Source organism: Prionailurus viverrinus, chromosome E1, assembly GCF_022837055.1.
Source record: "Prionailurus viverrinus isolate Anna chromosome E1, UM_Priviv_1.0, whole genome shotgun sequence".
NCBI lineage: Eukaryota > Metazoa > Chordata > Mammalia > Carnivora > Felidae > Prionailurus > Prionailurus viverrinus.
The window spans coordinates 8950114-8977974 of record NC_062574.1 but is presented as its reverse complement, the minus strand read 5'-3'; the positions used below and the strand labels follow the sequence as shown (position 1 = coordinate 8977974).

Below are 27861 nucleotides of genomic sequence, written 5' to 3'. Positions count from 1 at the left end.
GCACAGAGCCTGACACGGGGCTCGAACTCACGGACCACGAGATCATGACTTGAGCCCAAGTCGGACGCCCAACCGACTGAGCCAACCAGGTGCAACCCCCCCCCCCCAAACTTTGATATCTTTGAAATAATTGTACAAAGTATCTTTTTAGACATTTTATGCTTATGGCTGATGTTTAGAAATGCAAATGATTTTGATATGCTGTGTTTACATCCAGCAACCTTGTAGGTTTCTTTGGGTTTCTACCTATGTAATCAGGTATGCTAGTTGAAAACTCTGGTTTTAGCATCTGATTTTGTTTTGAATTCTTTTTTTTTTTTTTTAACTAATCAATTTACGTAAAGTAGGCTCCATGCTCTCAATGTGGGACTTGAACTCACGACCCTGAGATCAAGAGTCGCTCGCTCTACCAACTGAGCCAGCCAGCCACCCCCTTGGTTTTCAATTCTAACCTCATCATTTACTAAACGTAGGACTTTGAGAACATTGCTTCATTTTTCCGAGTCTTGTTTCTTTTTCTACAGAGTGGTGATATTCTCTCATAGGTTTATAGTGAGGAATAACGAAACAAAGCACACATCGTCTTGAGCCAGTGCTCACACACACTGGCACAATCCATTTGTGATTTGTGAATACATTCCTCGCCCTTGATTTCCCCTTTCCCGTTTAACTCCATAGCTCTCCAAATTCTGGCTTTTACCCTGTCGTTTGACAGAATTGCCCTCAAAGGTGTGTTCCTAGCGTCAACTTTCGTGGACTGCCCTATTTCAAATGCTGGTTTCAAGTCCCACCTGTTCCCCTGGCTGACTATTAATTCGGGATTTCCCACAACCCCTTCATCCGGTTCGACGCTTTGCCAGAACGACTCCTAGAACTCAGGAGAAAGCTTTACTAGGTTTACCAGTTTATTTTAAAGGATACAAGTCAGGAACCGCCGCGTGAAAGAGATGGGGGTGGTTTCCATGTCTTTCCAGGCACGTCACCTTTCCAGTATGTTGATGTGTTCACAAACCTGGAAGTCACCTGAACCCCATCACTTAGGAATTTTTATAGACATTTCGTTAGGTAGCCATGATCGATTAGATCATTGGCCATTGGTGATTGAACTCAATTGCCAGCCCCTCTCCCTTTCACGGAGGTTGGGGGTGGGGCTGAAAGTTCGAACCCTCTACTTACCTGGTTGGTTCTTCTGGCCACCAAGCTGCCATCTTGAAGCTATCTAGGCTCCCCTACGTGCCATCTCATGAGTATACAAGAGGCAATAAATTCCAAAGGCTTCAGGAGCTTTGTGCCAGGAACGAGGGACAAAGATCATTTAAAAAAAAAAAAATTATACTACGGTCTTCTCGGCAGATACCTTCCCTTGGCTTCTCGACACTACTCCCCCACTTTTCCTTCCTCTTGTCTGGGATCTCTGCCCAGTCTCCAAATGGGCTTTCCTTTCCTCCCATGCCTTAAGTCCTGATTTCTTTCCATGGTTCAGTTCTCATCCCTTTTCTCAACTTAACTTTTGACCTCATCTTTTATCAAATTTGTCTATCTGTAACCATGGCCGTTTTTGTTGGATACCAGGTTCATATGGACAGTGGTTCACCGGGCATGACTACTTGGCTTTTCTATAATGCCCCAAATGAAACGAAGCAGGTTTCCCCAAGCCTGCTCTCCCTCTCTATTAATTCCGTCCATCCCCTAACTCAGGGACCTGAGCATCATCTAGACCCATCTCACTCCTTCATCCCTACCTGTTAGCTGTGGCCATGTTCTGTCCCTCATGTTTGTTTTCACTGCCATTGACTTGGTTCACTTTCTCACAATTTTTCCCCCCAGTTGGCAACACCAGCTTCACCTGGAAACTTATTAGATTTGCACATTCTTGGGCTCCAGCCAAGATCTATTGAGCCAGAGACTCTGGTGCTGGTACCTGACAGTCTGTGTCTTACTGGGCTTTCTAGGTGATTCTGGTACCAGGGAAGTAGACCACTGGTCTTGCCCAGCTCTCTACGTGGCAGGTCTGGCCCCAGAATGACTACTCACTGAAATGAAGTCAGTGCTGCCCCTGGATGTTATCCTGACCTTCCCAGGCTGAGTGAGAAATCACTCCCGTCTCATGGCACCTTGTGTCTCCTTTGGTTGTGACCCACCTCGTCCTGTAGTGGAACTGCAGGTGGTGGCCCCAGAAAGGTAGGGATTCAGCCATATTCACCGTTCTCAGTAAGCGTCCATACAGTTTTGGGTCCTGAGATATATGTGGAAAAAGAGAGACAAGCGCCTTTGTCCCATGGAACCGAAATTCTAAGAGGGCAGGCAGAAAAGAAATGGTAAACAAATTTAAGATAATTTCAGATGGTGGTAAGTGCTGTAATGAAAATGAAATAAGATAATATGATGGAAGGGGGCTGAGGGCTAGTTTAGATAGAAAGCTAAGGAACGCCTTTCTCGGAAGGCGCCATTGAGCTAAGATCTAAATGATCAGAAGCCAGCTATGGGAAAATGTGTAGGGAAAACCATCGTAGGTGGAGGGATAGCTGGAATTTGGTGAGTTTGAGGGCAGAGGGAAGAGCGATGTGATTGGAGGGGGAGAGAGGGAGAGAGAGAGAGAGAGAGGCAGAGGCAAACTCCTAACTCCACGGTCAGAGTTTGTTGGGATTTCACTCCAAGGGCTGTGTGGAAACCCTCGGGGAGGGATGTGAGTACTGGTGTGTGTTTTGGGAAGACCACTCGGGCTGCTGTGTGTATAATATAAATCGTATGGAGACAGGAGTAGAAGCAGGGAGGCCAGTTGGGAGGCCACGTGAGTGTCCTAGTGGATACAGAAGCAACCCTGGGAACGTGTGTTTAATCACGTGGATCCTGGTGCCCACATCCAAATCCTGGGCCCTCCACAAAAGGGGTGGCTTTGGGCAAGTAACCGAACCTCTCTGTGTCTCAATTTTTTTAATTTTTTTTTTTTTTCAACGTTTATTTTATTTTTGGGACAGAGAGAGACAGAGCATGAACAGGGGAGGGGCAGAGAGAGAGGGAGACACAGAATCGGAAACAGGCTCCAGGCTCTGAGCCATCAGCCCAGAGCCCGACGCGGGGCTCGAACCCACGGACCGCGAGATCGTGACCTGGCTGAAGTCGGACGCTTAACCGACTGCGCCACCCAGGCGCCCCTCTGTGTCTCAATTTTACCCTCTGGAAGAGGGGATAAAAGCAGCACTTAACTCATAGGTTTGTGGGGAAGGCTCAATGAGTTGATATAGAAAAGCATGGGCAGAGCTCTATGAGTTACGATCATTATTACTGGTGGTGGTTCTCATTATAGCATGGAGGGAAAACAATGGGTTCAGGGTATTTCTACTGGCCGAGTTGACATGACTTGAGGATTAACTGGATCTTAAGGATGAGGGAGAGGAACGACTCCCTGGGTTTTGGCAAAAGGTTTAACACAATGGGGAGGGGCAGGTCTTGTTGTGTGTGCGTGTGTGTGTGTGTGTTGAACAGGGTTCTGAGGCACCCCTAAAAACATCCAAGAATAGATGCTCGGCAGGAGGTTGGAGGCATGAGTCTGGAGTCTAGGGGAGAGCTCAGGGAAGCCTGGAGACACACGTGTACGAGTCATGGCGGAGTGATGGTGTCCCCACGGGAGAGCGTGCAGACGGGGAAGAGAAGGACACCCAGGACAGAGCGCTGGGCTCTCTCCTAATACAGGCAGAGCAGAGAGGCAGTATCTGGCAAGGAGCCGAAGAGAGCAGGCAGTGAGGTGGCGACACCGGAAGAGAGAAGGGGACGTCCCAAGAGTGGCCGGTGGGATCCATGGCTACCAAGAAGTCACACGAGCTCAGTCCTAAATACACAGTAGATAGCTGAGTTTGACAACGTGGAAGCGATTTGCTGAACGGATGAGTAAAACTGAACTTTTTTTTCTTTTAATGTAAAAATCAGCTCAACTGGGGGGCGCCTGCGTGGCTCAGTCGGTTGAGCATCGAACTTCCGGTCATGACCTCACGGCTCTCGAGTTCGAGTCCCACCTCGGGCTGTCTGCTGGCATCGGGGAGCCCGCTTTGGAAACTCCGTCTTCCTCGCTGTGTGCCTGTTCCCTGCTCACTCTCTCTCTCTTTCTCAAAAATAAATAAATAAATAAATAAATAAAACAAACAACAGCAACGAAAATCAACGCAATTAGAAAGTCTGGTTGCATCCTCTCCTGGATGGCCAACAAGGATTCGCTGAGCGGGGAGCCCCAAAGACAGCGGACCAAACAGCTGCCACGGAAAAGATCCCACCTGCTTCATTGCTCCTGAGCAGAGAAACGGCTCTTGCCTCTTCTTCACCATAAGGTTTTAGGACCCACCAGTGAAAGGGGACCACGCTGAGGTGGAAAAAGCATTTCCGAAGCTGGCATCAAACATTTCCAATGGCACCACGGTGGGGCACAGCTGTTTTGAATCCGGGAGCATGTTAACGTACCATTTCTAAGACTTTTCCGCATCAGACCCGTAACCTTTGACACGAGTCTTTTCCCTGTTGTCCATTGAGGTGCGGACGGATCAGATCAGTGATTCTCAAACTTTCTCGCCCATCCGTGTTGGCTGCGGGCTCGCTAGAGGGCAGGTGGCCGAGTCCCGCCCCACAGTATCTGATGCGGTTGGCCAAGGTGGGACCGGAGAAATTGCCGACAAGCCCCCACGCCATGCCATCACCGCTGGGGGCGCCGAGGTCCCTGGACCACCCTTGATAACCTCGGGTCCAGATTCCGTGCTCCCTGAAAGCAGCGATGGCATCCGTCTTGTTCACCTGGTTCAGTAGGAGGCACCCAATCCGTGTTAAGTGAGGGAATTAAATGCCCCTTCTGTGGATCCCTCCGGGCTTAGGAATGGGGCGGTCAGGGTCAAAGGCAGGCTGTCCCCTGATTTGCTGTTGCCCCTAAGCTCCCCAGCAGCCCTCCCATCCTCACGGCAGCCTCAGAGTTTTGGGTGGCCAAGCAGCCATCAAGAACTCTCTGCGTTGTGCCCCCTCGAACCATTCCCAGCCCGTAGGTCTCATCCTACACATTGATTGTCGGAAAACTTTTAACAACTTGGTTCGTGCCCTCGTCTCCGTGGGTGGAGTTTAGGCAGGATTTGAGGCAGAGGGACACGTGACACCAGTGATTTAATGTGTAACGTCTCTCTTGGATCCATTTATGCGGCCCCTGGGTGAAGCCAGTCCTCCCTCTCCGCTCTCCAGGGCCAGGGGAGGTGGGGTGGGGACCTGGCACAGGGCTTTGGAGGGATGGAATTAGTTAAGTCTCGGTCCAGGCGGGATGAACGCTGGTGGCCACATCCCACGGAGCTCACACGTCTTCTAGTTCGAGGCCCAGCACCCAGGCCGCGCACACAGAGCCTTCTTTCTTCGTCGAGGAAGAGTGCCCCTTTCACAGCCTGCCACAGGCAAAGGAAATGGAAAATCCCGGAGCATCCCGAGCCCCTCTCAATTTCCAAGGGCGCTTCGCCTCTCCCAAGTTCAGGGACAGGACAGGGCGTTTGCATGTGGGCTGGGTCCTGTGGCCAAGCAGCAAGTTCTGTGGCTGGAGGGCTGCGGGCAGCACCGGCCGTGTCTGCCCGGGAGGGGAGAGGTCCCCGCGTGCCGACCGCCCAGCCTTGACCGTGTCGTAGTCAGAAAACAGCTCCGGAGCCCCTCCTGGCCCTCCTGGGCCACAGCCCCAAGCAGAGTAGCAGAAGCGATGGCTTTTCTGAGAAGCTGCTGATCTCAACCCTGCTGGCTGTACATTCCTGGATGATGAGGGAGGGATTCCAGTGTTTACTTTGAACAATGTTTTCCTGTGTCTGAACCGACTGGGTGTTAAATTCTTCCAGATTTCTGGCTCCGTGTTGCAAGTCCAACGGGACAGAAACAGGTTTACGGCAGTTGGCAGGGCAGCAGAAGCAGGGTCGGTCTGGGCACCTTCTGCGTCTAGAATTTCCACTCGGTGGATGGAAAAACTGTCTGTGGGCTCGGCGCCTGGGAGGGGGGTTTGCTGTGGTCCCAGCTCGGAGCCTCGCACATTTCCCACCCGAGAGGGCAAAATTAGCTTGTCTTTTTTTTTTTTTTTTTTGAAACAGAGCAAGGAGTGAGAACAAGCTGAGTTTTGAAGGTCAGGCCTTGCAGTGTTTTCTCCGTTAGTATAAACCCAGAAGTTGTGCTCATAAGGAATTCATTTGGTGGGATATTGGGAAACCGGAGTGCATTCCGGTTCCTGGGGCCTGCGGTGTGAGGAGGTTTCAGGGACACGCAGGAGGTCAGGGCTGGACGGGGGACGGGAGACCCGAATCCTTACTTTTACACAGGGGGAAACTGAGGCACGGAGAGCCCTCCCCCCACCCCCCACAGTGACATGAGGGTTAGGATGTTGAGTTGGAAGGAACTGTCCCCGACGGAGCTAGATGGATCTCTGCAGGGGTTGGGGGACTGTGGCAACTTGGAGCTATTGCTAATCCTTTTTGCCCAGGAGGATGACCACGTGGGGCCACGGGAGGAGGCATTCTTCATTACGTGTTCATAAATCAATGGCTTTAACGACAGAGAACTTCAGGAAACCAAGTTCAAAGATAAGGGCGCTCTTGACTTGCACCGCGCACATGAGCAGTGTCTCCATTCTCATGTTCTCAGATGTGCGCGATGCAGGGGGTGTCTCCCATGGGACCCCCCAAGGACTTGCTCTCTGGAGAGTTCTCGGGGAAGCTCCAGCCTCTGGGCAGGTGCCTGTCAGCCTATTTAATTGGAGAAGCCCAAGTCCCAGGAGGGCATGGGGCGGAGGGTGGCCTGGACACTCACATCATTAAAAAAAAAATTTTTTTTTTAATGTTTATATTTATTTTTGAGACAAGAGGGAGACAGAGCATGAGCAGGGGAGGGGCAGAGAGAGAGAGAGAGAGAGAGAGAGAGAGACTTCTGCTGTATCAAAATGGCCTCATCAAAATTGGCTTTTAGAGGATGGCCTTAATTCTGTGGTGTTTTGTAGCCATAAATTCTTTACCGTACGAGTTCCCTTCTTCCAGCAGAAATTGCTTCTAGTAGAGATGGGAGTGGGATTGAGGCAGTGAAATCACTCCCACTGCTGGAAGGATAGGACGTTCTCTCCCGTCTCCGTCTCTGGGGTTTCCTTAACATGTCTGGTAAGGACCCTGTATCAGTTATCTCTTGCTGTGTAACAAAGTACCCCAAGACTCAGTTGCTTAAAACAAACGTCTGTTATCTCGCAGATTCTGTGGGTCAAGAATCCGAGTGTGGCGCGGCCGTGTGCCTCCGTGTCAAGGTCTCTTCATGAGGGTGCAGTCGTGGCTTAGGCTGGGGCTGCGGTCCCCTCTGGAGGCTTAACTAGGGGGCGGGGGAGGATCCACTTCCAAGCTCACCCACGTGGCTGTTGGCAAAATTAAGTTTCTCACAGGCTGTTGAACTAAGGGCCTCGCTTCCTTGTTTGTTGTTGACCACAAGTCTTCTCCAGAGAGCGGCTCACAACATGGCGGCCGGCTTCCCTCGGAATGAATGACTGGGAGAACAAGAGGGAGAGGGAGCATACTCGAGAGGGAAGGCACAGTTTTTTGTAAACTGGTCTCACAAGTGACGTCACACCATTTTACCGCGTTGGGAGGGAGTCGCGTTGGTAGCTTATACTCAAAGTGAGGATGTGAATACCAGGAGGTGGGATCATTGGGGGCCATCTTGGAGGCTGCCTACCGCAGGCCTTTGGGCCGGGCTGCTTTTGAGTCTGTTCAATCTGTGGGCCGTGACACCTCAGCAGTTCTGATACGCCAGTGGCTGTGAGGGGCAGAGGGAAAGGAACTCTGTGGTCCCCCCTACTTCTCCTCGGGGGTGGGTCCCTTCACTGGCATAGCCTTCTGAAGACCTCTCAGGGGCAAATGATTCTAAATTTCTAAACTAGGTACACTTACCCTCCACTCTCCCATCCCGTCCCACCTTCCTTCTAAGGGAAGAGCCCAAGGCAGCCCTCTCTCCGATGTCTTTGTCACTTCTGAGTAAAGCTCCACGACAGGGCGGCTTTCCCCAGAGTTCACCTGGTGCTCACCTTGGGCACCAATGTTAGTCAGTATTCTTGTCACCGAAATGAGCCCCGGTCACAAACCAGAGAGTGAAAGCTCTGCCATTCGTTCAGGAGTTCATGGTCTTCAACACAAAAGCAGAATGTTATAAATACCTTCATGGGTCACGGAACACTCGCGTCTCAGTTAATCGGATCGTCCTCGTGTCCTCACATGAGGCAGGATGTTTCTCCTCCTGGATATGAGGAAACTGAGGTTCAGACAGATTAAGTAACTTGCTCGAGATTGGACAGAAAGACATGAAGCTGGGGTTTCGAACCCGTTCTCCTGACTCCAGTTCTGTGCTCCGCCCCGCATCCCTTTTAAAGTTGTTTGCAGCCCCGAGTCCCCAGATTCTTCCCAGTAGGAAGACTTCTCGGCCCTGTTTTGCTCCTTAAGCCACTCTAGATCAGGGCTGCAGTGACCTGAGAAGAGAAAAAGAAGCTGGGCTGTTGGGGCCTGGAAAGTGGGGTAGGGTGGGTGAGACGTGGGCACAGCAGTAGGGCAGCAGTTGTGTGGGGGGCGAGGGGGTCCCCTGAGCCCAACCTCTGCCCTCTCACTGTGCCAATCTCTTCCCCGATCTTCAAGTTATTGTCCCATTTTTGATGACACACATTTGGGCTGTCACAGTCCTGCGTTTGTGGTGATGATAACGATCCCGCCCCCCCCCTCCCCCGCCCCGCAGTGGGTTCTTACCACGTGCCTGGGCCCTGTGCCTGATGCTTTGTGGGAATTATCGCATGACCAGCATCCTCGGGGCCATCCAAGGATAAGTTCTTGGTATTGCCTCTATTTTATAGATGGGCGCACAGGGATCAGGAAGCGAGCCTATCTTATTTCTGGTCACACAGCCAAGGAGCAGCCGGCCTGTCCTGAGCTCGTGTTCGTCGATCCACGCCTTGCTCTGCTGCAAACAATCGTCCAACACGCAGCCTCGCCTTTTTTAAGAGCTTTGGCCGGTTCTCTCATCAGTTGCCCTCTTGAGATGTTGAAACACACAATGAGATCCCAGGAACACAGCGAGAACAGCCAGGAGAGAGTTGGTTTTCCTGCAGGGATTGCACGAGGGTGCCTCTGGAAGGCCAGGCCTTGGCCGGGCGGAGGACGTCCACGCAATGCCCTCCATGAGGGGCCTGTTCCCGGAGTTTCAGAGCATTCGATGCCTCCCTCCCGCGTGCCAAGGCCTCGTTGTTTCACTGGGCCTCTGACTCCACAAAAACTCCCTTTGTCAGAGCTTCAAAATTTCCTGGCATGTTCCCCACACATATTTTCGATGTGGATGGCTGTGATGTTTCACTATGCATTTACTTGTGTCTATTTGTGCCTAGAAAGATTCGTTTGAAGCTAGCAGCTCAATATTTCTCCCCAATTTCTTTTTTCTTTAGGTTTATTTATTTTTGAGAGAGAGAGAGAGAGAGAGAGAGAGAGAGCGTGCTCACGCACAAGTGGGGGAAGGGCAGAGAGGGTGGGGGACCCAGGACCCGAAGCAGGCTCCAGGCTCTATGCTGCGATGTGGGGCTCGAACCCACGAACGGTGAGATCATGACCTGACCTGAAGTCAGATGCTTCACCGGCCGAGCCACCCAGGCGCCCCTATCTTTCTCCCCAATTTCAAGAGGCTCCCCCCCCTCCGCCCCACCGCCCCCCGCTTCCTCCTTGACCTCTGGGATGTTGGCTATTTTCTCTTTCAGCTGGAGGGAACAGTATTCTATATATTCCGTTGTCTGCTTCCCCCCCAAACTATCTATGTTAGTTACACTGTCTTACGTTTTACAAGTTGACCTCTCTCATTCCTTCCCCCCAACCCCTCCAGAAACCTAGTTAAATGAACTGCACCAGGGACTTGTAAGAGCTTCCAGATGGGAGGAGGGAGGACCAGAAGAGATCAGAACAAGGTAAGCAGGTGTGGCCTTAGGTCTTGACCGTGGTCTGTCCTCAAAGTAGGCGACGTGAGGGCCAGGAGTTGCCTGGAAGTCAAAGATCTTCCTTCGGAGCTTTAAGAAACACAATTTAGGAAGGGAGAGAGAGCGGTACCAGCTCGGTAGCATGCAGTGGGGATACGTGACCCTGACTGTTGAGGCGTGTGCGAGCCCACGCGCAGGGCTGGCCACCCGCCAAGGGAAGAGTCCCCGGAGCAGCCGTGGAAGGAGAGATAAAGGGACCCGTGGGGGGGGGGGGGGGAGGGGCGCGCATCTAATTTGTGATCGTTGTGAGGGAGGAAAGCGTCTCACATCCAGCAACTCGCATCCGCTTCTGGGCGCGCGAAGCGTCTCATTTAACCTTCATCAGAATCCTACAAGGGAGGCGGGATTTTACAGATGGGAAAGACTTCAGGCTCAGAGAGAGAGAGGGGAGGTGATTTGCCCGCACTTAAAAGCAGTGAGCGAAGGTGCCAGGAATTGAACCCAGCTCTTGCCAGGAGCCGTTCTCCGTGTGTCGTATTTATTAGGGTGATGCCCCGCTTTCGCCGATGAATCTTGGTTTTTTTTTTCCCCAAGGTTTTTATTTATTTTGACAGAGACAGAGGGGGTGCGAGCAGGGGGAGGGCAGAGAGGGAGGGAGAATCCCAAGCAGGCCCCGCGCTGTCAGCACAGAGATGGTTTGAGATTTTCGCACTGGGCAGTGTGGTACAGGGTGATGGCTTTCTCTGAGATGGAAAAGACCAGAGAGGAAGACTTCCGGGGGTAAGGTGGAGAGCTCTGTTTGAACCCTGAAAAGTTTGAGGTCTTATTAAGATATGCAAATGATGGGGCGCCTGGGTGGCGCAGTCGGTCGAGCGTCCGACTTCAGCCAGGTCACGATCTCGCGGTCGGTGAGTTCACGATCTCGCGAGATCTCGAGTGATCTCGCGTGAGTTCGAGCCCCCCGTCGGCTCTGGGCTGATGGCTCGGAGCCTGGAGCCTGTTTCCGATTCTGTGTCTCCCTCTCTCTCTGCCCCTCCCCTGTTCATGCTCTGTCTCTCTCTGTCCCAAAATTAAATACAAGTTGGAAAAAAAAAATATATGCAAATGATGACAAAGATTGCGGCTGGATATGTATGTTTGGTCTCTGGGGACTGGCCGCAAGATTTGGCAAATAGATGAGCTTTGAGGCAACAGAACTCAGCGGTGCCATCTTGGGGACATGCAGGGATTAAAAAAAAAAAAAAGAAGGGAGCCCAGAAATCATTTGTGTGGGGACTGAAAAGGAGCGATGGCACCACGGGTCTGAGTGGCGTTAAGTCTGTTTGGAAGCCAAGTTGGAAGATGTTTCAGGAACACGAGGGGGGTCAGCTATTACCCATGACCCCTTTTGGAAGGTAATGAGGGAGAGGTGCAGGGGAGAGGTGTTTTGTGGACAAGAGTCCAAAGGGAAGTGGGAGGGAAGGCAGCACGTATGTGTCACTCATGAGATATTAAGAAACCACTGTTGCCGATAAGGGCGACGGTACAAAGGGAAACCAGTGTTCCAGAAACTGAGGTTGTCAGTGGCTGAGGACAGAGGCTGGCAACAACCAGGTGGGAAGGGGGTTAGGGTTAGGGTTAGGCAGGAAGTCCCAGGGATGTATAGGGGTGGGGGTTTCTCCAAGGCTCCGAATAAATCCCACACCTTTTGCTCCCTGGCAGTTCTCTATCCGTAACGTGGTGGATGCCATTTGTAATCGGGTCATTTTTTGCCTTCTTCCAAGAGCACAGGGGAAGGGTAGGGTCTCTCCTTGGGAGGGTTAGGAAAGGCTTCTCTGAATGGTTGAGCTGTGCTCTGGGTTTTGGGGGACATGCGGCCCATTAGAAGTGGGAAGTGAGGGGAAGGACTCAGGACATGCCCATGAGAAGGACCCGCGCCCAGGGCTCGAGTGCGCAGGGGGACAGTCATGGTGACAGGAGCTCAGACTGGAAGGCGTTTCTGGGACTAGATTGTGAGGGGGGGGGGTGCATTTTGTCTCTAGGAAATAGGTAGCAAATAGGTGTTGAACAGAAGCGTGACCTTCCCGAGACCGGGACCTTCTCGGTTTTTCTCTGATTAGAATGTCATGCCTGGCGTAGTGCTCGAACAAGCACTCAGTAAATATTTGTTGAATGGATGAATGGATATATTGATCAATGATGCTTCTTGCAGCCTCCGAACGGAGGATGAGCCGGAGGGAAAGAGAATAGAGGTAGCAGGACGTATTTGGAGAGCAGAGCCTGAATCTGGGGTGTGAGAGGGAAGGAGGAGGTGAGTTTCTACTTTGAGGGCACGCGATTTGACAGCTTCTTGATGGCTCATGCCATCACTAAATGGCTTCGCTAAATGGCCTTCACTAAATGGCTCATGCCCATTGTGCTTTTCTAGAAAACCGGTTGGCTTTTTGAGGTTCTTTGGTTCCTTCAGCTGTCACCCAGAGTCCTGACAATTGGCTGGAATAGTCTGTCCCTCCTCGTTTGGAGGTTGGGTGACATTCGTTGAGAGGCTTTCACTTGAGTCCTACGCCTTGAACTCTAGGCCCCATACCTTGAAAGTTTAGAGCACTTGTCATTGATCTCATTGCTATCTCCTTGCTAGCATACATAGTCTTTTTTTAATTAAAAAAAATGTTTATTTATTTTGAGAGAGGGAGAGAGCAAAACCACATGCCTGCGAGTGGGGGAGGAGCAGGGAGAGAAGGAGAGAGAGAATCCCCAGTAGGTTCCTTGCTGTCAGTGCAGAGCCCAACGCGGGGCTCGAACTTACAGACCGTGAGATCACGGCCTGAGCCGAAGTCGGTCGCTCAACCGACTGAGCCACCCAGGTGCCCCTAGTTCTCCACTTTAAAGGACAGTGTCATCACTTACAGTGGCTAAAATTGGAAACATCTTAAAATCCCCAGATGCAGGCATGATTTTTTAAAATGTTCGTTTATTTTTGAGAGAGAGTGAGGGTGTGAGAGGGGGTGGGGCAGAGAGAGAGGGGGACACAGACTCGGAAGCTGTCTCCAGGCTCTGAGTGGTCAGCGCAGGGCCCAATGTGGGTCTCGAACCCACAAGCCATGAGAGACCACAAACCTGGGCTGAAGCTGGGTGCTCAACCGACTCAACCGACTGAGCCACCCAGGCGCCCCAGATTCTGATGGATTGTTAGGCGGCCTCTAACTAACTATGAGGAATCTCTAAGAACATGAGAAAATACAATCAGATGTTTGGGCAAAAATGATGGGTTCAGAAGGATACGTACATTTTGCGGCCACAATCACATAAGCCAGGAAGGAGAGCACAAAGATAAATGTTGTGTGATGGTAATGGGATTATGAGATTCAAAAAATAACCCTTTCCAAACTTTCTATAACGCGGATACGCAATTTCTGTTACGAGACCACATGGGAATAAATACAGCAAAATGCCACTGGCCGTCATCGACATGACTCATGCCTAGAATTGCTTTTCTAGGAAAGCTGATGATTTTTTTTTCTGGTTCCTCCCCACAATCTGCTAGTGCAGGAGGGGGCTGGCCACGGTGCGGGAAGGAATTTGGGACTCCGCTAATCGGATAGAGCTGTTTTGGCACGGCGGCGGAATTAACCTCCTTCACCCCACCGGCCACAGCTCCCCCCAGACGTTTGAGAGCTTTGCTTTCGTCGTGGCCGGGAGTTCTCTGTGACCCAAGAGTTGGGTGCAATGGGTGATGGATGGATTTGTTTACCTTCTGGTGGGAACGGGGATAACGGTGTCCTTCTGAGGACACGCGGGCGATAGGCTGACGGAATCACTGAATCCTACGGAAGGCAGCTACCTTCGTGCTTTGCTTTGAGGCCAAGCCTCAAATACAAGTCCCCTTCTTCAAGACAAACGCCGGCCTGGATTCCTAGTGCGTTGAGCATTTTAAAAGGGGGTGGCCTGGCCCATTGATTGAGGCCAGTCCTGGGAAATCCCTGCCTGTTTCCACTATGAGTTTGCTGGGTTCACAATGACCCCATTGTTCCGGGGAAGCAGGACTTCCTTCTTCTGATTGATTGAACATTGTGGGGCCACACATTGTCATAGTCCCGCTGCTCACGAACCGGCGGTCTGGCAGAGAGAGGGTCTCCGAGCACAAAATGCTGACAGCCTTCCTTATCTGGTTTCCTGAATGTGAAGTTATAAGACTGTTTCTCGCTGCCTGTTTTTCCACATCTTTCCTACCTGTCTAGCCTATCCAATTACAAGCGTCCCCCAAACGTCCACGGAAGGGAAAGGTTGAAAAGCTCTCTCCTCTGGTGTTGCCTGTTTGGTTTGTTCTGGAAGTTTCGTTTTGAAATTTGGAACTTGATCTCCAGATAATAGGATCCCACGTGCTTTGTGCCTAATGGGTCTTCATGTGACATCATCTTAAAAGGGAATTTTAATATTTACGGTTGGCTATTCCTTGGGTAAATATCAAATTCAAATCCGTAGTTCTACCGGAATGACGTCACAAGGCCCAACGCCCAACGCTTCTTCCGGTAGTGAATTTGTAAAGCGGTCGTTTAGCCAGCTCAACACTGTAGTTCGTATGCAGAAGACGTACCGTTTGGAAACAGGCTTTAAGATTTGCATACTGGGGGCGCCTTTGTGGCTCAGTCGGTTAAGCGCCCGACTCCGGCTGAGGACGTGATCTCACGGTCTGTGGGTTCGAGCCCCGCGTCGGGCTCTGTGCTGATGGCTCAGACCTCATTCCGTGTCTCCCTCTCTATCGGCCCCTTCCCGGCTTACGCTGTCTCTATCTGTCTCTCAAAAACAAATAAATGTGAAAAAAAAAAAAAAAGATTTGACTACTGGAAGAAGAATGTGGGCCCTGATCACATCAGTCAACATTTGAAAACACTAGAGGCTGGCATTTGAACCATGCCCATGATTTCCCTTGTCTTTCAAGACTCACAAACCTCTTCTCTTCTTGAATCTTGTTTCTTGACCTCCCTCCCCACCCGGCTGAGTTAGGAAGCTTGTGCTCTGTCTACTGCAAGGGGCCGTGAGTTCCTTGAACCAAGGCTGTGCCTCGTTCTGTTTTGTGTCTCCAGTACCCAGCACAATACTCGGTACACGGAGCTGCTCAGTAATCATCTGCAGAGCGGCTGCCGTGCCTCGCGTTGGCCTAGGTACAGGGAACTTCTCCGCTTTATTTTTCTTGACGATAAAGACAACGTGGATTATTCTTGTTTGATTTGTTATTGGCCTTGGCAGAAAACAAATCTGCCTTGTGAGCCTTTGACATTGAGAAGGGTAGATCCCAAAGCAAGAGGCGAATGTGGAGAATCCGCCAGATGTTTGGGGTGAGCACAGAACTAACTCACAGGCATTACAAGTCTCGTGTTTGGAACTCAATGTTGAAGGCATGCGTGAGTGAATGAATGGGTAGTCTATGGCCGTAGGTACTTGAACTTTGTTGCCACTCTGCGTCTCTCAAGGCACACACGTGACTGTAAGAGGAAATAGGTAGCATACAGAAGCGCTTTCGAGAAGCAGTGTACCCCCCTCCCACCCACCATAAACGATGAATCAGGAATGCCAGGTCTGTGTTAGAAGATGGGCATTTCTTTTCTTTTCTTTTTTTTAATTTTTAAAAGATGTTTATTTATTTTTGAAGGACAGAGAGAGAGAGAGAGAGTGTGTGTGAGCAGGGGAGGGGCAGAGAAAGAGAGGGAGAGAGAGAATCCGAAGCAGGCGCCAGGCTCGGGGGCTGTCAGCACAGAGCCCGACGCGGGGCTCGAACTCACGAACCGTGAGATCACGACCTGAGCCAAAGTCGGACATAGCTAACAACTATGCCATCCACTGTGTGCAACTTAATAGGGTATAGTAATAGGCTCGTTTTCCCTCTCTTTAGAGTGGAGTGTGTGTGTTTGGGGAGGGGCAGGGATGGGGGGGAAGGTGGCCAGCATACCGTTGCATAAGGAGATGGGGAAACCAGCTTGCTTCTCCCCACCCTCTCTCTCCTCTGGCTGAACAGTTCTGGGATTCCCCACACTCCCGGCCTCAGTGTTTCTAAAGACACATCAAACCCGTATGTTGTAGGTGCTCCCCTGGAGCCCATCAGGGAGAGGTGAGACTATGGCAAGAGTTTCCGTAGCGTCCACAGGGAGGCAGGGTAGAGAGGTGGAGAGAGTCATGATGAGGCAGGGCTCCTGGGAAGCTCGTTGGGTGTGCACTGTATTTCCCTGGAACACAGGGGGTCAGAGCATGCACTTGGCCTGTAAGGTGGGAGGTTGGTGTTCTATGTGTCTCCCCGGAGGGCCACTTGGGACGCACTGCACCGGGAACATTTCTGCTGATCTTAGAGATAAACCCTCCAAGATGCTAACAGCCTAAGTGGCAGCTTCCTCTCCGGCCAAAAGAAATGAAGAGTAGCCAGAAGGCAGAAAAAGAAACAGAGGGCAGGGGTGGATAGGCAAGGTTGAGGGGGGATAACGCGCAGAGGTGAAACAAAACTCTGCATCCGCTTCCCGTTTGGGAAATTGTTCTCCTTCTGGGGCCAGACCAGACTCTGGGGTGTGGGAAGACAAGAGGTCTGCAGACTAGAGCAGGGGAGAGAGGAAAGGGGCTGAACAAAGGAAAATAGGGCTACTTCCCAACGGAGCGCAAGGCTCTCACGTTGGCTTGTTCCGCTCTGTATGGACACTTTTGGGGGACCAAGCCTCTGAGGCCGATTTCAGAGGAAGTGAGTCATTGAAGACCCGGCTATCCCTTGAGCAAGTTCACCCTTCCATTCTCTTATGTTATCACTGTCTATGGTGCTCCGGGTTCCAAAACAAGGCTGGGGAAGGACGTTGCTTTGGAATCCACACCGATGTTCTCCTGGTAGCTAGTTCCAGGACATGCTCTACCCAATGGATGGATGGATCCTTCCCTGGCCGAATGAGGTTAGGGGGTACTGCCTAACAATTCCCCCTTTTGGAAGGTGACAGAGCGAGGCAACATATTTAGAGGCTCTGAGAAGTGCTGTACTAAAGGCATTTGTTTAACAGCTCATTTTCCAAACTTCCCTGGCCGAGGGCAGGCTTGCTGTATTTATATTGCATAACAACATAGACCGTGTGAATGGTGTCCCCTGGATTAAATAATCTATGTGGGTTTACAGGGTGACCCTTGGCACGGACCTCCCCTGTCCCCTTTTTAAAAGAAAAAAATTTTTTTTAATGTTTAGTGTTGAGAGAGAGAAAGACAGAGTGAGAGCAGGGGAGGGGCAGAGAGAGAGGGAGACACAGAATCCGAAGCAGGCTCCAGGCTCCGAGCTGCCAGCACAGAGCCTGACTCGGGGCTTGAACTCACAGACCGTGAGATCAGGACCGGAGCTGAAGTCGGACGCTCAACCGACTGAGCCACCCAGACGCCCCGTTTCCCCCCCTCTTTTAAGTAAGTAACATCGGTTAACATCTTGAGAGATTCTTGCTTTCTGTGGGACACAGTTTAGGGAACACTGGATTACGATACCGTTTTGATCATCGTGAGTGTGCGAATGGCTTCGCCTCCACAGCATTAGCGGGCTAGAAAGTCTGAGCGGAGTTGGCTTGTATCAATGCACGTATCTCTCAGTCCTGCCTGGAATCCACAAAATCCCTTTGGAAGATGGTTTCCTGAGATAAGGATGCAGTTTGTGGGCGCAGACAGAGGGTGAGATTAGCTTTGCGTGAGATTACCACCCGCAGCCACGGTTTTCTTAGCTCAGTACTTTAAGGCTCTGGCTGTCCTTTGATCGAAGGAAATTCTCGTATTGGCAGGTGGTAATGGAAATGTACTAGGGTCCTTTTAAATGTTTAAAGGCCACTGACATTCGGTACTATATATATATGGATCCATATCTATTCAAGAGTGCATCAATGAAAATATGTCTTAAAACAACGAAAGGGCTGAATGATGCCCCTGATCTGTTTCCTAATAAGGCTAAGTTTCCTAAGTGGCTAATACCCTCTAAATCTTCAGTGTTTTTTTGACTTGGTCTCTAAGAATGGTGGTTCCCAAACCTTGCAGTACCTTAGAACCAAGCTTTCGAATTCTGATGGTCGTATTGCGTCTCATTCCGACTAAATCCCAATGCTGCCAGGCATAGGACTTTTTTTTTTTTTAATGTTTATTTCTCTTTGAGAGAGAAAGACAGAGCCTGAGTGGGGAAGGGGCAGAGAGAGAGAGAGAGAGGGAGGCACAGAATCTGAAACCGGCTCCAGGCTCTGAGCTGTCAGCAGAGAGAGCCTGACGCGGGGCTCGAACTCGGAAACGGCGAGATCGTGACCTGAGCTGAAGTCGGTCGCCCAACCGACTGAGCCACTCAGGTGCCTCCTGGCATATGAATTTGTAAAAGATCCCCGGTAATTCCAATGTGCAGCAAAGGTGGAGGACTGATGACTTGGAAACCCTTTAAGCTGCAGACGGCTTATTATAACATCCATACCTCCGTAAGAGAGATAGGACAGGAATTCACATTCATCTCCTAAGTTGAGATAATGGAGGTCCTAAGACCACGTCAAGGAACGTGACCAAGGTCACAGATTTGTGTCTGATTCCAGGCAAGTGTCTGGAGGCCCTTCAGGCAAGGCTGGCCGAGGCCAGCATATCAGGCAAGATTCTGGAAATGGTAGGACAAGAGATTGGGTTCGGGTGGGAGGAGATGGGCTTGAAAACCCAGTGGACTGAACACAGGCCTTTGTGCCTAGAGGAGAAACAAGAAAAGCACTTCAATGTTATGCCTCCTGCCCCTCCCATCAATGCTGTTTCTGTCTGCAGCCTGCTGGTTTGCATTTCGTTTATAGGGAGACAAAATGGAACCTTTGTGCCAGAGTCGAAGGAGATTGTAAAAGCCCACAGCTTGTCTTCAGACTTAATGTCAACTATGTGTATGTGTCTCTTTTATTTTCAGACAAACAAGTCCTCCCCATGAGTTCTGAGGCCGTCTCAAACACTCCCTGCCTTGGGCTTGTAGCACCCTGGTTCTTGCATCAACACTAACAGTTCTGTAGACAAGGGGATAAGTCAAGAAATCTCTTTCCTTGGAGGGGAACAGGCATGGGCCGGGTGATCGCTGGGGCGACACCCTCTACATTACTGGGGACTTGGGATGGGTGACCCACAGTTCTGAGATCCATGGTGGGTCTTAGAAGGAGAGATGAGTTGCTCCAACGTTCTTTTTTTTTGTCGTTTATTATTACACAAAGCCGTAGGTTAGCGGTCTATGTGAACGAGTTGTTTCTTCTGTGACCTCAGAAAAACGATACTGTGACTTCTCCTAACAATGTGCCGTCATGGGGATGCCTGGGTGGCTCAGTCGTTTGAGTCCGACTCTTGATTTCGGCTCGGGTCGTGATCTCATGGTTGTGAGATCAAGCGCTGTGTCAGGCTCTGCACGGACAGCAGGGGCCCTGCTTGGGATTCTCTGTCTCTGTCTCTCTCTCTCTTCCCCTCCCCCTACCCCCTCAATAAATAAATAAATAAATGTGTACAGATGCATATACAATTAAATGTCACTTATTCTTAGGTAGTTTTCACTTTTCTTGTTGCTATGGAGAATATAGTTTCATATTTTGAGCTTTGTATATGAAGGGAAGCGATTTTTAATTTCTGTAATAAACAATACTTTATTCTCGTGGTTTTTAAAAAGTTGTGTCATCTACAAACGATGATAACTTCTTTTCTTGCAGGTAGGCATGCTTCTAATTTCTTTTTCGGGCGTTAGGCTAACAGCTGCCACTTTTATTTATTTATTTATTTATTTATTTATTTATTTATTACATTTTTTAAAATTTGTTTTTGAGAGACAGAGAGAGACAGAACACAAGTCGGGGAGAGGCAGAGAGAGAGAGGGAGATGCAAAATCCGAAGCAGGCTCCAGGCTGTCCTCACAGAGCCCGACGCGGGGCTCGAACTCCCGAACCGTGAGATCATGACCTGAGCCAAAGCCGGACGCTTCACCGCCTGCGCCACTCGGGCACCCCAACAGCTACGCCTTCTAGAACAATGTTAAACAAAAGCGACAAATGGGACAACACAAGAATGCCCTGTACTGTGAAATGTGGCATCGGCCATTGGGCAGATTTTCAACAATCGTATCGAGAAAATATTGCTCTTGTAGTAAGAATGTTTTTAAACATCAATAGTGGCTATTGAAAGGATGTGGCTTTTAAAACACATTAATGGGGGCACCTGGGTGGCTCAGTGGGTTGAGCATCCGACTCTTGATTTTGGTCATGATCTCAGTTTGTGAGACTGAGCCCTGAGTCGGACTCTGCACTGACCGCAGGGCACCTGCTTGGGATTCTCTCCCTCCCTCTCTCTCTCTGCCCCTCCTCTGCCCTCTCCCTCTCTCTCAAAATAAGTAAGACAAACTTAAAGAATGTGTTGTCATGAAAGATGGCCACTAAGACAGAACAGTGGGGCCTCTGTAAAGCCTGGATCTGAGCCGATTTGACAGAAAGTAGCTTTTTTTTTTTTTTTTTTTTTTAGAGTATGAATAAATGTCTAGAATGCGATCCTTTGTTAGGTGTGTAATAATAAAATGCTGACATTGGGAATAACTTACTTTAGAACTACAGTGGGATTTAAGGTTGCCCCCATCAATGACGCATTTACTTGCATACCACAATGGTTCCTTGGCTAGGAGAATAAAGGGGGCGGAAAACCTGGAGATTTGCTTCTCTCAGGGGAGCGTCTCACACACAGCGGGGCAGCTCCTACAGATGTTGCAGCTGAAAGAAAGATATAGAACCATTAGTCCGTCTAGAGCAGCTTTACTCAGTGTGTGGTCCTCAGACCAGCACTGTCCCCTGGGATCTTCTTGGCAAATGCAAATTCTCAGGTCCCCAAAGCAGACCTACTGAACCAGAATCATAGGGTGCCCCCCCCCCCCCCACGCTGTGTTTTAACAAGCTCTCCCACCAGCGTTAGCCTTCACTGAGGTTTGAGAAGCCCTGCTCTAGGCTGATGGTTCCCATAGTGTGGTCGCCTGCCCACTGGCACAAGCATCACCTGAAAACTTGTTCAAAAGCCTCTGAGACTTTTCCCACAGCAGAAATGCTCCATGGCGTTTCAGACGTTCAAGTTCAGATGTTCAAGGATCCCAGAGATGCACAGCCCTGAGTGTACCAAATAACGAATTCTTGGATAAAAATTCTCCAATGCGCGTGTTTCCAGTCTTAGCACTAACTAGAAGGGAACTACTAAACTCTCCCGGACCTGTTTCCTGTCACTAGGTAGTTAATGATAAAACCTTACAAACCGTCAGCATCTCCCGCCCCGCCTCTGGTTTAGGACGCTGGTTGTCGAATCTGGAGCTCCGGTGGGGAGTGCTCAACACTGCGTTCTTTTCTTTTCTTTAAAAAAAAAAATTTTAACGTTTACTTTGGAGAGAGCAACAGAGTGTGAGCGGAGGAGGGGCAGAGAGAGGGGGAGACACGGAATCCGAAGCAGGCTCCGGGCTCCGAGCTGTCAGCACAGAGCCCGACGCGGGGCTCCAACTCACGAATCGTGAGATCGTGGCCTGAGCCGAAGTCGGACGCTCCACCGACTGAGCCACCCAGGTGCCCCTGAACACTTGTGTCCCAACAAGCCCTTCATACAGAGGCAGCCGTCCTCCAGTTCGAGAACCACTAGACCACAGGTCCCATCAAACTACCCACACGCGTGGCCCCATAGAGCATTGAGACTTCTCTATTTCAGCCTGTACTTGGGGCACCTGCGTCTTGACTCTGGACTGTAGCCCGTGTCTGCCCCTCCCTCTCCTCCGTGCTGGCTGAGAAGCGTAGCCAGGAGGCGGAAATTCGGCCCAGTAACAGCACAATGGGACTCTGGTAACAAAGGTGACATCTACTGGGACTTCCCGAGCTGAGCTCCCCTGCCCTCTCTCCCGCTCCACGGGAGACCTGTCCTCTTCTTGAAGATCGCCCTGTGGTAACCCTGGCTAACAAGTGTGTTTTCCCGAAGGTATCTGGGCCTTGAATGTGAAGAAGAACTCTTTAATGATGGAGGTGATTGAAGCAAGAAAGGCGAAGAGAGACAAAGGTAGGGCTTGGGGCTTAACAACGGGAGCTCCTGCTGCAGGGCTGGTCGAAGCTTCCAGACCTGGGGAGGGAAGGCAAAGGGGTGGGGCTCCGGGTGGCAGCTCCTGTTATACGCGTAGAGGGAGTATAGCCATGGAGGACTGTGGTTCATCATGACCTTCGCCTCTGCTAGATACAAGCAAACGCCTCCGCCTGCAAGCCTGTTGCATTCTTTAATAAATATATTTTATTTTGAAGCAATCTCCGTACCCCCACACGGAGCGCAAACTCACGACCTCGAGCCCAAGGGTAGCCTGCTCTATTGACTGAGCCAGCCAGGTGGCCCGAGACCTTTGCATTTTGCATTTGCTTTGAGGGCACAGAAATGAGCCGTCGAGTCTATACTTGGAAGCTTGGGTGTGCGTGTTTTGTTTTGTTTTGTTTCGTTTTGTTTTTGGCGAAAGGTGATGTTGCACATCTTGCCTTCCTTGGGCCGAATAATACACAGTTCTTGCAGGGAAATGAAACCTTCCACAATCCGTTCTTTATTGACAGAGCTGCTCCTAAACGAGCTCCAGCTCAGGAAACGTCCGCCAGGCAGCCTGGGAGTAACTGTCCAATCTGCATTTTCTCTGGTTATCCCCACGGCTAGTGTTTGTTTTTTTGTTTTTTTTTGTTTTTTCCACTGAATTTAGGTTGGACACGGCGAGACCAACCTTTTAACTTCCTTGCCTTCCCCAACCCCCAAAGGAACGGGCTGTTTGGTACACTAATGAACAGACTTTCTAGTAAAGCCTCCCTAACCCCAAATGCTCAAAACCTCTGGCCAGCGCTATAGTGAAAAGCTTGAGGATTTTTGATCCCCTTAGATTTGAGTTCAATGCCCCCCATTTGCTAGTTGTGCAAGCTAATCCGCTTCAGTAAAAGCTTTACATAACCTATTTCTTGTAACCCGCAAGAAGGCTCTAAGAGATCAAATCTTGCTCGGCCCACGATTTGACCCAGGAGGCAGCTACGGTTTAGAAGGGCTACCGGGCTTGCTCGAGGTTCATGGTGATCTCGCAGGTAGAGAAGGAGTTTGGACTCAACTGGTCTAATTGCACAGCCCGTGTGTCTCAGGGCTGACCTGTCGCGCGAACCTGTTCCAAGCCCTTCAAACGTATCGTTTTGGCTAATCCTTACAATTGCCTTCCGGTAACCAATTTTATCGGCGAAAAAAAACATTAGACGGTCAGAGCGCGCACAATTTGACGTTCTGCGAAGGTCTGAGGCTGAGCCTGCCAGCCTCCCAAGGTCCCCACCTTTTACCACCACGCTGTTCTTCAGCTGGTAGACACTCTGGAATGTCACTCTGTCTCCCATCTTTGGATTCGCTCTTATCCCCGCCGAATACAAGGGGTGTAAGGGCCGTTAGGCATGATGGGGGAAACGTTCAAAATGTGGTTCCAAGACCCTCCGATTCGTTGAAGAACTGGACGGTGGTACCCGAGTGCCTCTAAATCACCCGTGTTTCTCTTTGCTGGTAGAACTCACAGAGAACATCGGGCTTCCCCTGAGTCTGCTTGAAAAGCACAGCCCGTGGCCAGCCTATGTCACCTACACGTCCCCGATGGTGAAAAAACTCATGGAGAAAAGCAAAGCCAGGGACCTGGGTTCTATGCAAGCACTTGAAGAAAGCCAGCGGGCCTCAAGGCAGAGCCAACCTTCCGGCATCGTGCAGCTGAAAAGGAGAAAGTCATCTAAGTCCTCCGGAGACACGATGTCCAAGGACAGGAGGTCAGAGACCATGTTATCGGTATGGAGCACGTATTCGGCGACGAGCCTGGGGCCCGCCGTCATGCCCGAACCGATACGCTTTCATACGGAGTCCAGAGAAAACCCCACTGCAAACTATAACAAGATCATCTTCTCTCGAAAACCTATGATGAGGACCCTTCCATACGGCTCACTTCTAGCCAACAAGGAGACACATTCGAATATTTAGCAGGGAATCCCTGCAACCACCCACCGCCCTCCCTTCCCAAGACGGTACAGCAACGAAGCTCCATTTGTCACCAATTTTGCTACGTCCTCTGAATGTGAACTTGCCCCTGCTTGTGCAGAGGTTGGCCGGAGACAAACCGGATCAGAATGTGGGCCGGGGGTGGGGGGTGGGGGGTGGGGGAACCCTCTCCAGCGTCACCATCTGGTAGGGATGGGAAGTGCCATGTTCTAGTTCCTGCCGTAGATGCTTAGAACCTAACTGAGGGTGAATCAGTCCTGGTCTAGGCAGGAGACAGAAATCACCCCGGTGGTGGTGCCAGCGATAATGTAATGTGAAGAATTACTAACCAGGTGGCTGAAAAAGGCAGGGGGGAGGCCACACAGGTATTAGGGGCGGTAGCACCTGTAGGAAGCAGTTTTCACAAGGCTGCACAAGGGAAGATATCGGACTGGTTCAAGTTAGGCACTTGGAGAAGGGGTGCGCGGGCTGGAGCTCAGATTTCTGAGATGCGGGGGACAGGGGTGCTCCTCAGCAGGTTCCCGGGGTCTCTGAGCTCGGAGAAAAGTTCCTGCGGGGCCGGTACCTCTGAATCTGAGGAGGAGAAGGTCTCTGGCTGAGGCGGGCTCCGTGGTTGCTGAGAAAACCAAAACGCCGGAGTCCAATGCTTCTGGAAGGGATTGACCCTGCCTGAGTGAACAAGAAGCACTCTGAGTGGAAACAGGGACAGGAAGCCAATAGAGGTAAACAGGAAGAAGACCCGGAGAGAGCTTCTCCCTCCTTTTCCAGCTTCGTGCCCCCTCTCCCCAGTCCCCCCGATGGGCAGAGCCTCTCAGAGAAGAGAGCAGGCGGGCGGTCGGCAGAATCCCAACCCCAGCCTCTCCCAGCAAAGTATAAAAGGACAGACTCGAGGCCAAGAGAATGTTAGCTTCAAAACTAGCATGGCGGGGTTCTGAGTGATTCCACCTTGCTGCACCTGGCCCCCCGAACTTGGCATTGGGATTGTTTTCCTCGGAGGGCTGACAAAGTGGCCGTGGGGACGTGAGTGTCCCCTGTTGAACCATGGAGGAGTTTTCTCTCCCGTATTTCTCCAAGGCTTGCCTTGTGGAGTCGAGCTGGCAGGGGAGAAATTCCTGGCCGGACCTTCAGCTGTCATTTGTCAGACCACACTTAAAATTGGTCCCCCCTCCCCCCCCACCGTGCTTTGAGCAGTTCCCAAGAGGCCCCAGGGCAACTGATGTTAAACTGAGTCTCGAAGCAGTCAGGCCTTGTCTTTAGATTCAAGGGGGATCTTGTCAAGAGAGGGAGACCTAGCTGATCTTACCTTTGGGGTTTGTCTATTGAGCAGGGCTCCACTGATCGCTCGTCTCTTCTTTGACCTCTATAGTCATATCTGTGAAGCAATGAACACCCACCTCGCTTCCCTCCGCAGAGGCATAGAGGATGTGATGTGCAAGTCGCTATGAGGGCCATTCGAAGAAGCTGGATTTGCCATCCACGTGGCCACTCTCTGCATACACGAATCGTGCAGAAACGTCGGCACTCACCTCTGGCTGCCGTGAGTAGTGTTGGGAGAGCTGCACAAGTGAGGAGCTCTGGACCGATTCCTGGGGTATCCGACCTTGGCCAGAACCAACTCTTGCACAAATATAGGTGGTTTCCAGCTGAATGACTGCATTTTGTATCCACGGGTCATTTATAGCTGTGGAGGCAGGTGATACATTTCTCCAACGAGACTTACTATTTCTTCTATCCTTTGACGGGAATTTATAGCCAGAACATATCCGGAGTGTCTTTGGGAGCATATTTACCTATCCTGGGAGCACCAGGGATGTCTCTCGGGTCCTCGTGAACGAAGCTAGTCCCACCAAATGTCTAACATGGAGCGTGAGAGTTGATGGAGATTTGGGATTATTTCTTCCAATCCCTTTGAGGGCCGAGCGGTTACGGTTTGAGACATAGCTTTCTAGGTCTTTAACACTTTTTTTTACAAACGTGTCTGTATGCTCTCTAAATTAAAATGGTTTTCTTTCTTTTTTAGACAGATAACATCGTTTAGATTAAGGTAATTCTCAGCCCGTTGTAACAACACAAGCACGAGCGGAAAGACAGTGACACCTTAGGTCGTCATGAAAATTGCTTGTGTCTGTGACTACAGCCCAGACACGCTGCCCCAACCCCCCAGCCCGAGGCAATTGTAAGAAAGAACAGGTCTAATTCTGTTTTGAAGCGGGCGGTCTGTGTTCGGGCCCAAGCCGGGGTTCACGGGCCCAGCCGCCGTGGGGGTTTGACGGGCTAGGACCACGGTTGGGACTGAGGAGGCTTCAGGGAAGAAGCCGTGTTCGGACGAGACCAGCTGGACCCAGCAGTGAAGCCTTGGTCACTGGGGGAGGGGGAAGGCGATCCTGAATGATCTGTGGCGTCTGTTGTTTAGATTTGCTCTTTGGTCCAGACCTCCCTGCGCGCGATGGAGGTGGAGGCCCGTGAGTCGCACCGTTAAAAGGTTCTTTTGCTAAAAGCCGAGAAAGCCCCAGAGCATGCACGAAATGGGGGAGGAGAGCTTTTGGATTTCACAACATACCAGCACGCAGGGTCCTGGGTCTGGCCGGGGTCGGCGGATCGCTTGGTGGGAAAGCTTTGTGCGTAAAAACTTAGAGAGAGAGCAGGCGTGAAGCCCTTCTGGTGTTGGGGGCGGGGGCCATGGAAGGAAATGGGGATTCTTCCCAGTGTAACCTCACCAGCCTGTTCAAGCTGGAGGGGTCTGGGCCCTCTCCAGTTCCTCCAAGCGTGTTGAACTCCCGTCGCCGGGAGGGAACTAGCTCTCTCTGATGTTTCCCAGACCACAGCCTCTTCCAGTTTATCTCCTCAGCATCTGGAATGTTCCGTTTGGCAGGGGAGCGGCTTCTCTCGGTCTCCCTGCTGTAGTAGGTTTAGGAAACACCCGACTGTGTATGTTGTTGGCCCTTCCGGGTTGCTCTGTCACCAAGGCCTCGTTCTGACACACACCGGGGAACTGTTTTTGAACAAAAATCTTGGGCTCCCGCACACAGCAATGGGATGTATCCATTCGCAAGTTCTACTGTTGCTGCTTCAACGGTTTAACCTGGGCTGCTGGTCGTTTTCACTCTGGCGGGTCCGTACGGGCCTCAAAGGGTCCCACTTTCTTCAGTGTCTCAGCCGGGGCCCCAGAGCACGTCTTGAAGATCAGGCTGCTTGCCAGATGAGATGCCCTGAAGGAGGTGACTGCGGAAACCCGCTACGCAGGTGCATGCAAGCCAGATGTTTGGGGGTAGTTTGGGAGCTGTCTGCCTGGGATAGGAGGCCTGGAATTATGGACCTCAAGAATCAGGGACCTTAGTAGCAGTGCATGGGACTAACACAGCGCGAACCGTTTTCTTTTCTCGACCCGAGGTCTTTATGCGGGAGACAACGACTTTCACGGTGGTCCCCTTGGCCATTCTGTTAGGACAGGGAAAACAAAACGGGTACCCTGAGGTAGGGCTTTTGACCCGTGGGCTTTGCTAAGGGTCCTCGGAGGAAGCCGACAAGTTCCCCGGAGCAGGGAATCCGGCACGGGAATCCCCATCAGGGACTGACGGTGCGAGAGAACACCACAAGCGGGCATCCCGGGCCTGTGACTTCGCCCCACCGGCGACAGAGGCGGTGGAAAGATCCCCCAAGTGCTTTTAAAAAAAAATTTTTTTTTCAACGTTTTTATTTATTTTTTTGGGACAGAGAGAGACAGAGCATGCACGGGGGAGGGGCAGAGAGAGAGGGAGACACAGAATCGGAAACAGGCTCCAGGCTCCGGGCCATCAGCCCAGAGCCCGACGCGGGGCTCGAGCTCCCGGACCGCGAGATCGTGACCTGGCTGAAGTCGGACGCTTAACCCACTGCGCCACCCAGGC

At 51.1% G+C, this 27861-nt stretch overlaps 1 protein-coding gene across 4 annotated transcripts in view; it reads left to right on the top strand.

Annotated features, from left to right (window-relative positions):
- Positions 1–25888, top strand: part of CDRT4 (CMT1A duplicated region transcript 4) — a 32293-nt gene extending 6405 nt beyond the window's left edge. The window contains exons 2-4 of one of the 4 annotated variants that reach the window (XM_047834057.1): positions 9877–9958; positions 21917–21994; positions 23499–24030. In XM_047834057.1, the coding sequence (XP_047690013.1) occupies positions 21952–21994; positions 23499–23956 (501 nt within the window). In that variant the 5' untranslated portion in view covers positions 9877–9958; positions 21917–21951 and the 3' untranslated portion in view covers positions 23957–24030. Of the gene's footprint in view, positions 1–9876; positions 9959–21628; positions 21793–21916; positions 21995–23498; positions 24031–25340 lie in introns of those variants that run through there. The other 3 variants (XM_047834058.1, XR_007147082.1, XM_047834056.1) reach the window with 3 other exon arrangements.
- Positions 25889–27861: the final 1973 nt, after the last annotated feature.